This window comes from Neoarius graeffei, chromosome 16 (assembly GCF_027579695.1).
Source record: "Neoarius graeffei isolate fNeoGra1 chromosome 16, fNeoGra1.pri, whole genome shotgun sequence".
Taxonomy (NCBI): domain Eukaryota; kingdom Metazoa; phylum Chordata; class Actinopteri; order Siluriformes; family Ariidae; genus Neoarius; species Neoarius graeffei.
This window is the reverse complement of record NC_083584.1, coordinates 15,371,074-15,382,753: the sequence shown is the minus strand read 5'-3', so window position 1 is coordinate 15,382,753 and position 11,680 is coordinate 15,371,074. Positions and strand designations below refer to the sequence as shown.

The following is an 11,680-nucleotide window of genomic DNA, read 5'->3' as shown; positions in this document are numbered from 1 at the left end:
AAACACATTTTCCACATATTTCACGTGAGAAATCACATGTGAAGTTCATGTGGTTTTTCTGTAAGGGCATGTAATGTTTTTTATATTATATGGACACATCCACAAAAAATATGCAAGTTAATCAAAAGAATTTTAATTTTGAACCAGTTTGCCATTTTGACAACATGGGAAAACACTGGGAATGACGTCGTCATAGTGAAATATCAGGAATTATTCTCCATACAGGCCACTTTTTCTATGGAATAAAAACGTGTTCTATTCCCTTCTAGTAGGTTTTGTTCATTTGGTTTGATAGAATGCAATATTGTTAGCATATTGCTTATCCTACGTATATTGCGTCACTCTACCCAATGGAGTATGTTATGTTGAATATGGTTTACGATATTGCATGGTTGTCAAGAGAACATGACGTCACACGTCAGAGCTGATGCGAATATCCAATGTGAAAGTTTTCTGCTGTGCATGGCCAGAATCATTTCTTTGTTCGCCAGGAAAGAGAAAGACGCATTGAACATCCAAAAGACGACCAAAACTTCATTAGATATTCTTCATGCATGTTTACAAGTGAAAAACAGGAGTATATTGAGTTGGACTTTTTGGAATTGGACCATTTTTATTCTTAGAATTTTGACTTTTTACAAGTACACTGGATTGACAGAACATTGATTGATTGACGGATTGACAGAAAGTCAGCATTCGATGTTGGTAAGTAACTCCCCTGTTCTTAACTTTTTGTAAAATCTATAACTGTTCCACTGAATATGTATAATAATAATGATAATAATAATAATAATAATATTGGCTGGCTTTTTTTCATGGTATATCAGATATATTCCATTCAGCTACACATCTTCAACTCGGTCAATATCATGCTAACTGAATGGAATATATCTGATATACCACTCAACGCCAGTCAATATTATTTAAATACGTCACTCAGATCTGTGATGTATTTCGTATTTTGTATGAAAAATGCAAGTTTTTCAACACGAGAAGATAAAGTTCATATCTTCAAGCCAACATGTGATTTTCTTTTTATTATATAGACACATTCACAAGCAAAAAGTCCCCAAATTTATCACAACAATTCATCAATTTCCTCACAAGTGACATATAGAGATTTAGGTCATGGTTTTGTTCTCTATGTTCTGGATGTAGCTCGTATAAAAAATACGAGTGGCATATTTCCTAATAAAACACTCATGTCTATGAAATATAAATGTTTTAAGCTAATTACTTGTATCACATTGAATGAGTAGAGACACCATAGAGGATAAGAATAGATAGACAGACAGATACATACATACAGATGTGTGCATTTTTTATGTATTTATTTGAGTAAAATCCAGTCTGTCCCCCATAAGTTGTCCCCATGTCCATAACCAAACCAAGTCCAAACCAAATCTCAACATATTTATTGACGAAGCGCCTGGCTGGATAAACTTGTGGGTTTGTTTGTTTATTTTCATGTAATACATCATGTTTCCCAGACAGTGGCGCTAAATCTGCACAGCTGTGATCCTCTTCTTGCTGTAGAACACAGTATCTTACACGACATCAGAAAGACAGTGAGAGTTTATGCATAACTGTGCTGGTAGTGTGTGGTGCTTAAAGCAGTGTGTGGGTGTAAGTTTCAATTCACTTTAGTTTTCATAAAACTACATGTGCACACATACACACGTGTACTATTGCACAGTAATTCGAAACACTTCTGCAGATCACCCTTCAGCATATGGAGGCAGTTTCACTCACATGTCTGCAGCAGATGAATAACAAACAACTTTAAGTACAAGACACCAAGTTTAATAGCACTGACAGTAAATACAAGATTGTATGGGAGGTTTGTAGCTTCCCAGTGAAAAGTGCAGAAGGTTTTGTTACACAGCTGTCACACCAGCTGTATCCTCAAGGGTCGTGACCAGAGAAGTCGAACATGGATCTGATATCATTCCACTCAGTTCTCATCTCTCATTAAGGTTTTTACAGGAAAGTTACATATAAACAGAAAAACTAAATTCTCAAGTCTTATTTATTATATATATGGTATATCAAGGCCATTGGTACATTGGGAATCCTTGTATCGAGGTAAACTCCTTGTAGGAAGACTCTGGTGTGGGTGAAGCACAGAAGCACGGCAGGCGGTTGTTTGCAATTCGTTCTCTACTTTATTGCTGCTTTACAGCACACAACTTAGACACACTCTCTCACAGACACACACACAGGGTAGTAGCAAGCCCTCAGCGCCGTCCTCCCCTTCTCCCCTTCCTTTTATCAGGCGCAGTCACTGAAGGAGACACACAAACACACATTAATTGATAACAGGTGTAGTGACATGACCACTCACCTTCCTTGACTCCGCCCTCCATTCACAGACTGACGCTTGGCCACGCCCTCACTGCCACATACCCCCACTGCCCGACTCAGGCCGGGGAGCCATCCGGCCTGAAGCTGACCCCCCCCCCCTTGACGGGAGAGGAAGTCCGCCACTGCCATCTGTGCCCCCGGCCTGTGGACCACCTCGAATTTAAATGGCTGGAGTGCAAGATACCAATGGGTGATCCGCGCACTGGCATCCTTCATGTGGTGGAGCCACTGGAGAGCTGCGTGGTCCGAACAGAGGCTGAAAGGGTGCCCCAGCAGGTAGTACCGGAGGGCGAGGACCGCCCACTTGATGGCTAGGCACTCTTTTTCAATCGTGCTGTACCTGCCTTCCCGCATCGACAGCTTCCGGCTAATGTACAGCATGGGACGCTCCTCCCCCTCCACCTCCTGGGACAGAACGGCCCCCAGCCCTTTGTCCGATGCGTCTGTCTGCAAAATAAAGGGGAGAGAAAAGTCAGGGGAGTATAACAGTGGCCCCACACACAGTGCAGCCTTTACCTTAGAGAAAGCCTGTTGGCATTGCTCTGTCCACTGGACTGGATCTGGTGCTCCCTTTTTAATGAGATCAGTCAGCGGGCTGGTGATGTCCGAATAATTAGGTATGAACCTCCGATAGTAGCCAGCCAGCCCCAGGAACTGTCTCACCCCCTTTTTGGTCTTGGGCCTCGGGCAGGCCGCAATCGCTGCCATCTTATTAATTTGGGGACGCACCTGCCCATGGCCCAAGTGGAAACCCAGATACCGTACTTCCACCCGCCCAATCGCACATTTCTTTGGGTTGGCTGTGAGACCCGCCCGCCTCAGCGACTTTAGGACGGCCCTAAGGTGTTCAAGGTGCAGCGGCCAGTCATTACTATAGATGATTTCATCCAGATACGTGGCTGCGTAGGTGGCGTGGGGGCGGAGGACCCTGTCCATAAGCCGCTGGAACGTTGAGGGCGCCCCAAACAGCCCAAAAGGAAGTGTGACAAACTGGTGTAAGCCAAACGGTGTGGAAAAGGCCGTTTTCTCTCAGGATAGAGGAGTCAAGGGGATCTGCCAATATCCTTTCGTTAAATCCAGTGTCTAATAAAAATGAGCAGTGCTTAATTGATCAAGCAACTCGTCAATGCGAGGCATTGGGTATGCGTCAAATTTAGACACCGCGTTGACTTTCCTATAGTCCACACAGAACCGGACCGACCCATCAGTCTTGGGGACCAGGACCACTGGGCTGCTCCAGTCGCTGTGGGACTCCTCGATTATGCCCATTTCGAGCATGGCTTCAAGTTCATCCCGGACCACCTTTTTTTGTGTTCAGGCAGACAGTAAGGGCGGCTACGCACTACCACCCCTGGGGGCATCTCAATGTGGTGTTCTATGAGGTGGGTGCGGCCGGGCAGGGGCGAAAACATGTCAGAAAATTCTTTCTGCAACTGAGCTACCTCTGTGAGCTGGGTCGGGGAGTGGTGGTCTCCACAGGGGACTGGAGCGGTGGGCGATGTCAATTTTCTTTTTTGAACCTCTGGCCCCAGCTCCGCCTTCTCCGGAATTACCGACACCAATGCCACGGGGACCTCCTTATTCCAACGTTTTAATAGATTGAGGTGGTAAACTTGCAATGCCCCACCCCTGTCCATTCGCCTCACTTCATAGTCAATGTCCCTGACTCGCTGTGTGACCTCGAAGGGCCCTTGCCACTTGGCGACCAATTTGGAGCTTGATGTGGGCAGTAATACGAGTAATTTGTCTCTCGGTGTGAACTCCCTAAGGCACGTGCCCCTGTCGTACAGTCGGACTTGACGTTCTTGCGCCTGCCGCAAATTCTCCTGGGTTAAGTGCACGAGTGTGTGGAGTTTGGCGCGCAGGTCGAGAACGTATTGAATTTCATTTTTACTAGGTGAAGGTCCCTCCTCCCAATTTTCACGTAGCACATCCAAAATGTCACGTGGCTTACGCCCATATAACAATTCAAACGGTGAAAACCCTGTGGAGGCTTGTGGGACCTCTCGTACTGCAAATAACAGGGGCTCGAGCCACTTATCCCAATTACGTGCATCTTTGCTTACGAACTTCTGAATTATATTTTTGAGACTTCAATTGAACCGTTCTACTAAGCCATCTGTTTGTGGGTGATAGATGCTGGTGCAGATAGACTTAATCCCCAGTAACCCATACAGCTCGCGCAGTGTGCGTGACATGAATGTAGTGCCTTGGTCTGTCAGGATTTCTTTCGGAATCCCGACCCGGAAGATAAAGCGGAAGAGCGCCTCTGCTATACTGTGTGCTGAGATATTGTGGAGAGGCACTGCTTCTGGATATTGCATTGCATAGTCTACCAGAACTAAAATAAAGCAATATCCCCGTGCTGACCGATCTAATGGCCCGACAAGATCCATCCCAATTCTTTCAAATGGGGTCTCGATTAAAGGGAGAGGGCGCAAAGGCACTTTTGGAGTGGCCGCAGGATTTACTAATTGGCATTTGTGGCACGCCGCACACCACCGATGGACATCCCCACGAATCCCTGGCCAATAGAACCGGGCCATTATTCAGGCTAGTGTCTTATCCTGCCCCAAGTGTCCAGCCATGGGATTAAAGTGAGCCATTTGGAATATGAATTCCTGGTGGCTCTTTGGAATTAATAACTGTGTTGTCTCTTCACTAGTTTGAGTGTCCTGCGTCACTCGGTATAGCCTATCCTTAATAATAGCAAAGTAGGGGAAGGCTGTCGTCGCATTTGGCTGGAGAATTTGACCATCGATTACTCTCACTTGGTCAAATGCATGCCGCAGAGTCTTGTCTCGTGACTGCTCTAACAGGAAATCCCCAAGGGAATCCCCGAGAGAGGGAGCAGGGTGGGGCGCTCCTCACTCTGCGTGTCACCCTGATGCGGTGCTGACGTAGACGGCTCTGTGACAGCTTCTCCCGCCAATGCTACTCTGGGGCTTTCCCTAGCTAAATTACGGCAGGACCCACTCTTCACTATGTGCGTCATTAATTCCTTAAACCCCAGCCAATCAGTCCCCAAAATTAGCGAGTGGGTGAGACGATGATTAACCGCTGTCTTTACACTATATTTTTTCCCTTGAAATAGAATGTGGACGGACACCAAAGGGTAGTTGTGAACATCCCTGTGCATACACAACACCTTCACCATTCATGCTCTCCCCAATGCCTCACCTTGCACCAGGCTTTGGTGGATTGAGGTCTGGTTACAGCCAGAATCCACCAAACCCTGATACATATCCCCTTGGACACTTACCGGTATTCAATACGCTCCAGCCCGATCGAGGGCAGTTTCTGGCACGTCAGGGACCTGGACCACCGCACCCACCTCCATCGTGGAGCACTGATGTTAGAGATGTCCCGGCTCCCCGCAGTGCCAGCACACCGGCCCAGGCTCTCCCTCTGCACCAGTGTTACGGGCATCACTCACCTGAGGGGGAGGAGACACAGACAAGGAAGGGGGAAACGGGAGGACACCACGGGTGCGCCGGGCCGGCTGGAGTGGAGCCGGCCCCCTCCTCCGCGGTGGGGGGATGGGGTGGGGATGGGAAACAGAGAGAGAGGGAGAAGAGAGAGGAGAAGAGGAGACATGCCGTCCTGCCATCGGAACTGCTGCCATGTGATCCTCTGCCAGCTAGATCGCCTGGTCCAGTGACTCCGCCATTCCTTCCGGAAGTCGCGCGACGAATTGTTCCAGTGTCACCAGGTCGGTCACTCCCTTGGCGTCGCGGTCGTCTGCCCTCAGCCACTGCTGGCAGGCATCCCGGAGTTGCTGCCCGAACGTGAACGACCGGCCGACCTCCTCCAAGCACAGTGAGCGGAAGCGCTGCCGTTGTTGCTCTGGGGAGCGGCCGACACGCTGGAGGATGGCTCTACAAAGGTTCACATAGACGAGCCGGCTGTCGGCGGGGAGCTGCAGCGCGGCCAGTTGCGCCTCGCCCGTCAGCAGGGGAAGGAGGCGCGCCGTGTGCTGGTCCACCGGCCAACCCCATGCCTCAGCTGCCTGCTCGAAGAGCGCGAGGAAGGCTTCCAGGTCATTGTGCAGACCCATCTTTGTTAAGGTGAGGTGGGGAGGGTCCGCTCCGGTGGGGGTCATGGGCCCTGCCAACGCGAGCAGGTGCCGGAACGCCTGGCAGTCCTCCTGCTGGGCCAGCACCAAGGCTTTGAATCGTTGCTCCTGCTCCTTCTGGAGGGCGACCAGTGCTTGGTGCTGGTTCTGCTGGGCTGTGGCGAGGGCATGGATCAGCTCCTTAAACAGCGAGGACTCCATGGGGCTGTTCCCTTCTGCACTCTCCCAGGTTTCGGCACCACTGTAGGAAGACTCTGTTGTGGGTGGAGCACAGAAGCACGGCAGGCGATTGTTTGCAATTCGTTCTCTACTTTATTACTGCTTTACAGCACACAACTTAGACACACATATACACACACAGGCTCGTAGCAAGCCCTCGGCACCATCCTCCCCTTCTCACCCTCCTTTTATCAGGCGCAATCACTGAAGGAGACACACAAACACACGTTAATTGATAACAGGTGTAGTGACATGACCACTCACCTTCCGTGACTCCGCCCTCCATTCACAGACTGACGCTCGGCCACGCCCCCGCTGCCACACTCCTCATCTCATCTCATTATCTCTAGCCGCTTTATCCTTCTACAGGGTCGCAGGCAAGCTGGAGCCTATCCCAGCTGACTACGGGCGAAAGGCGGGGTACACCCTGGACAAGTCGCCAGGTCATCACAGGGCTGACACATAGACACAGACAATCATTCACACTCACATTCACACCTACGGTCAATTTAGAGTCACCAGTTAACCTAACCTGCATGTCTTTGGACTGTGGGGGAAACCGGAGCACCCGGAGGAAACCCACGCGGACACGGGGAGAACATGCAAACTCCACACAGAAAGGCCCTCGCCGGCCCCGGGGCTCGAACCCAGGACCTTCTTGCTGTGAGGCGACAGCGCTAACCACTACACCACCGTGCCGCCTGCCACACTCCTATACAAACATATTAAGAACTCGTGTTCTTTCATGCAATGATCTGATCAGCCAATCATGTGCAAGCAGTGCAATGCATAAAATCATGCAGATACAGCTCAAGAGATTCAGTTTATGTTCACTTCAAACATCAGAATGGGAAAAATTGTGACCTCAAAGTGTGACTTTCTTTCACTGTGGCATGGGTGTTGGTTTAAGCCAGATGGACTGGTTTGAGTATTTCAGAAACTGCTCATCTCCTGGGGTTTTCACGCACAACTGTCTCTAGAGTTTACACCAAATGGTGCGAAAAACAAAAAACCTCCAGTGAGCATCAGTTCTCCAGGTGGAAATGTCTTATTAATGAGAGAAGTCAGAAGAAAATGACCAGGAAGGCTACGGTAACACAAATAACCACTCTTTACAACTGTCCTGAGCAGAAAAGCATCTCAGAACACACAACCTTGAGACGACTCCCTGTTTCACTCCTCTCATCCAAGAACAGAGTCTGAGGCTGTAATGGGTGCTGGCTCACCCAAATTGGACAGCTTTGATCACTATTTAGAGGCTTAACATGTGAGGTTTTTTTTTTTAGCTTACTGGATATCAAACAAATGTTGCTTGGCTGTGTGCCTTTTATGTCTGATGGAGATCCTACTCAGGCCATGAACAGATTGTTATTTTGTGTCATTATGGATGCAGATTAGTGCTTTGCCCCCAATCAAGTCACTGGGTCTAACCTCGCCACCCCAATGTCAAAGGTCTGGCTATGCCCCTGATTATAATAATTATCTCATGTAATTTAAATGCACAAACTAGTTAACTTTTGGTCAATTATCGTATGATTAATACACTGTAATCCTACTATAAGGAACTCCTTGGGGAACATCCAAATGATTCATTATACCGAAAAGTTCGTAATACTGAAATGGACCCACTTGTTACACAAGACACTCACTCTTACATAAACGAGACCAACTTTGATTAATTTATATTTATGCTTAATTCATTACATACCGGTATTTACAAAGTAAAGGAAATAAGTCACCCTTGCCATTGTTTGCTTGCTGCATCTTCTTTCTTTTCAGCCCGTCATATTGATTGCAGTTATGGATGAAGTCTCAGAGCGCTTTCTTTTGCTTTAAAAGTTGAAATTGAATTTTTCAGGATATTATATTCTTTAGACAAATTTACTGCTTTCTCATCATGCTTAAAGGAGATACGCAGAACCATGGCCTCACTTTTTGTTTATAAACGCCTTGAGACCTCAAGAATGGCATAGGAATAGTTTTAAGCATCAACAATAAATCTAATATAGTAGTTTTTATGATTAAAGTGATTCATATAGGTAGCAGTCTGAGTGAATGACCTTGGCATCCATGACATCACAGCAGGAAGTCTATCGGTCTCATCGCCATTTCCGCTATACTAAAACACAGCTGACTGCAACTCCGATCCTCCACTTTGAGCTAATTTATCGCCATGCTACGTAGATGTGTTGCTGGTGGGTGCAGCAACACGACAGAAGGTGGATTTATGTTGCATTCATGGCCCAAGAATGTTCAAACTGCAAAGATTTGGATGCGTTTTGCGAGAAATTCACAGATTGGGCGTCTACAAAGTGGTCTCTCCTGTCCTCTGCTCTGCACATTTTACTGAGGACTCGTATGAGACCTCTGATCTGTTGAGGAGCGTTGGCTATAAGCCCATACTGAAAGAGGGTGCAGTACCAACAATTGAAGGAAAAGAAAACTACAAGAAAAGGAAAGGAAGTTCAGTTGCACCAGTAATGGCGGAGTACTCAGTATGGAGAATGAGTGAACCAGTCATCAGAGTTCTCTGCTGGGCATGCTCCCCCTCCCGCTGGATATGCTTGCCTCAGCAGCAATATCTTGCCCTTGTGTAGAAGAAGCGAATGAATGAAGAACTGAAAGTCAGATTGCTTCAAAACAATCGGCCACAAGGTTGGCCTTCAAAAGCAAGAACACAGACAGGTAAGATGCGACTCTCATTTGGTTACATAACAACAAAATAAAGCATGCGGAGAGCACACAAACTCCACACAGGAAAGCCCTAATTGGTTGCGAGGTTCAAACCCAGAACCTTCCTGCTGTGAGACTACAGTGCTCACCACTGCACCACTAGTGACCTAAATTGTGGAATAGAAGTGATGTATCATTTTAGAAACTCAAGTGAAAGTTAGGAGCTTAGGAACGGGTGACAAGTAATTTATTTAGGAGTAGGCTCTGGAAGAAAAACACAGAGTTAGCAATGGCACTGTTATTTTTTCCCCAAGACCAAATTCTCAGCCATTAGTCCTGTCTGATCTTTCTCTCTCTCTCTCTCTCTCTCTCAGACATTTTCAGGTTGCAGTTTTATATTTATTTCCCATTCTTTTATACACTACTATATTTCCATTCTGTCAATCACTGATGCATGCCATTTTGTGACTGTAAAGATTTTTCACTCACAGTTTGACAACAAACTGATTACTGGTGGTATTTGGATAGCTCAATATCAGCTGCAGTTTTTATCTGTCATCCTTTATGCTTCTCTTTGTGCCTCTGTAGTAACCCAGATGTTTGTTCTACAGGGGTTGTGTACAGATCAAGTGTACAAAGCAAGTGAAGAACATGATGGAAAACAAAAGTTTTAACCACAGAAGCCAATGCGTTGGTTTCTACAAATGATGTTGATGAGGCTCAAAGAAGCCATGCACATGTTTATGACCTATAGATATCTGTAGTTCAGTTTAGTGCACTATATATATCTTTCTCACATATATACCGGTTTCCAATGAAGTGTTTGACCATATTCACATATTACTAATACTGAGAGAGAACAAATCTGACTGAGTGCGAGCTGCACAGGAAACTGCACATGTAGCAGCTTGTACATCTGAACATCATGCCTGCGGTGCAGCCAACAAAGTGAATTTTCTTGTCTGTAGAACATCTTAAATGTGAGGATTACAAAATCAGTTGAGTGATAAAAAAAACCCCTTTTGTTTCCTGAGTGAAACATTGTGGTAAGAGAGAAATTTGAGAAACCTTGCTTGGGTAGATACAAATGATACAAAATAACCGACAGTTCTGGTACATGTTCAAAACCTGAGAGGTTACAGAAGTTGAATGTTCAACACCTGAGAGGTCACAGAAGTTGAATGTTCAACAACTGAGAAGTTGTCAAAGTTGGATGTTCAAAACCTGAGTGATTTTAGAAGTTGATCCAAAAATGTCTGGTGTTTGTATATTGCAATTTATACTCACTCTAGGTTTCTGCTGTCTTATCATGGCATTTTAGGGTAACTATGGTTATCCATCTCTGAAACCATTATTTTACTATGGTACACCATTATATCTATCACAATATAGTGGTTCTTCACCAAACTGTTACCACAAAGCTGAAGCACACAATTGTACAGAATGTCTTTGCATGCTGTAGCATTACAGTTTCCCCGTCACTGGAACTAAGAATCTCAAACCTGTTCCAGCATGATAATACCTCTGTACACAGATCAAGCTCCATGAAGACATGGTGTGTTGAGTGGAAAAACTTGAGTGTCCTGCACAGAGCCCTGACTGAACTCAACACCTTTGGGATGAAGCCATGGTCTACTGGTTAGACAAGCAGCTTTGGGACCAAAAGGTCATCAGTTCGATTCCCTAGACCAGCAGGAATGGCTGAAGTGCCCTTGAGCAAGGCACCTAACCCCCAACTGCTCCCCAGGCTGCTCTGGGTATGTAGGATGTCACTCTGGATAAGACTGTCTACTAAGGCCCAATCCCAATTTTAATTTCTACCCCTCCCCCTCCCCCTTGGCCCTTCCCCTTGAAATTGAGCTACAAGGGATAGGGCTTGAAATTCAACCCCTACGTATTGGGATAGCCCTTCAACGATCGCATATGTCATCGCGTACCTCCGTCAGCGTTTACGTTAGCAAAACGCGACCAAATGCGTCATTGGCTGCGACCAGCCGCTACAGTCAGAGCCAGAACCAGAAATCTCTGCTGGCAGGGTGTGATTTGTTAACTAACACCACTGAATGGGATATCTTTGGCGCTTCGTGCACCACATCCGACAGAATGAGGTGTCAGAACACTCATGTAAACAATAAAAGCGAGAATAACAGAACAAAACGTACGCAGTCAAGCAACCGAAAACAATACTCACTCCCAAAGCTTTTTAGCAGCAGCTTGGATTTCAGAAATCGCTGCTCATTCTCAGCTCGAAAGCGAATCAAGCAGCGTGTTTCCTCTGGATAACAACTTAAAACACATAAATAATGGAGAAAATACATTTATGACAATCTTTCGCCGCGGGAACCGCCA

At 46.4% G+C, this 11,680-nt stretch overlaps 1 protein-coding gene across 3 annotated transcripts; it reads right to left on the bottom strand.

The window, feature by feature from the left end:
* Nucleotides 1-2,675: 2,675 nt before the first annotated feature.
* On the bottom strand, nt 2,676-10,684 carry LOC132899950 (uncharacterized). 3 transcript variants are annotated; one of them, XR_009656741.1, is made up of 3 exons: nt 10,619-10,684; nt 5,627-6,862; nt 2,676-2,811 (listed from the first exon to the last, which is right to left on the bottom strand). XR_009656741.1 is itself a non-coding variant. In XM_060941991.1 (2 exons), the coding sequence occupies exon 2, from the start codon at nt 6,638-6,640 to the stop codon at nt 6,005-6,007; it is 636 nt and encodes a 211-aa protein (XP_060797974.1). In that variant the 5' UTR covers nt 6,641-6,693; nt 9,821-9,863; the 3' UTR covers nt 5,501-6,004. The 3 variants fall into 3 exon arrangements, 1 of the variants encoding a protein (XP_060797974.1); XR_009656740.1 differs by lacking the exon at nt 10,619-10,684 and adding an exon at nt 9,821-9,863 and having other exon boundaries at nt 5,627-6,693; XM_060941991.1 differs by lacking the exons at nt 2,676-2,811; nt 10,619-10,684 and adding an exon at nt 9,821-9,863 and having other exon boundaries at nt 5,501-6,693.
* Nucleotides 10,685-11,680: the final 996 nt, after the last annotated feature.

Coding starts and splice junctions, on each gene's coding strand:
- LOC132899950 (XM_060941991.1), bottom strand. CDS start 6,640: ATGGAGTCCTCGCTGTTTAAGGAGCTGATCCATGCCCTCGCCACAGCC.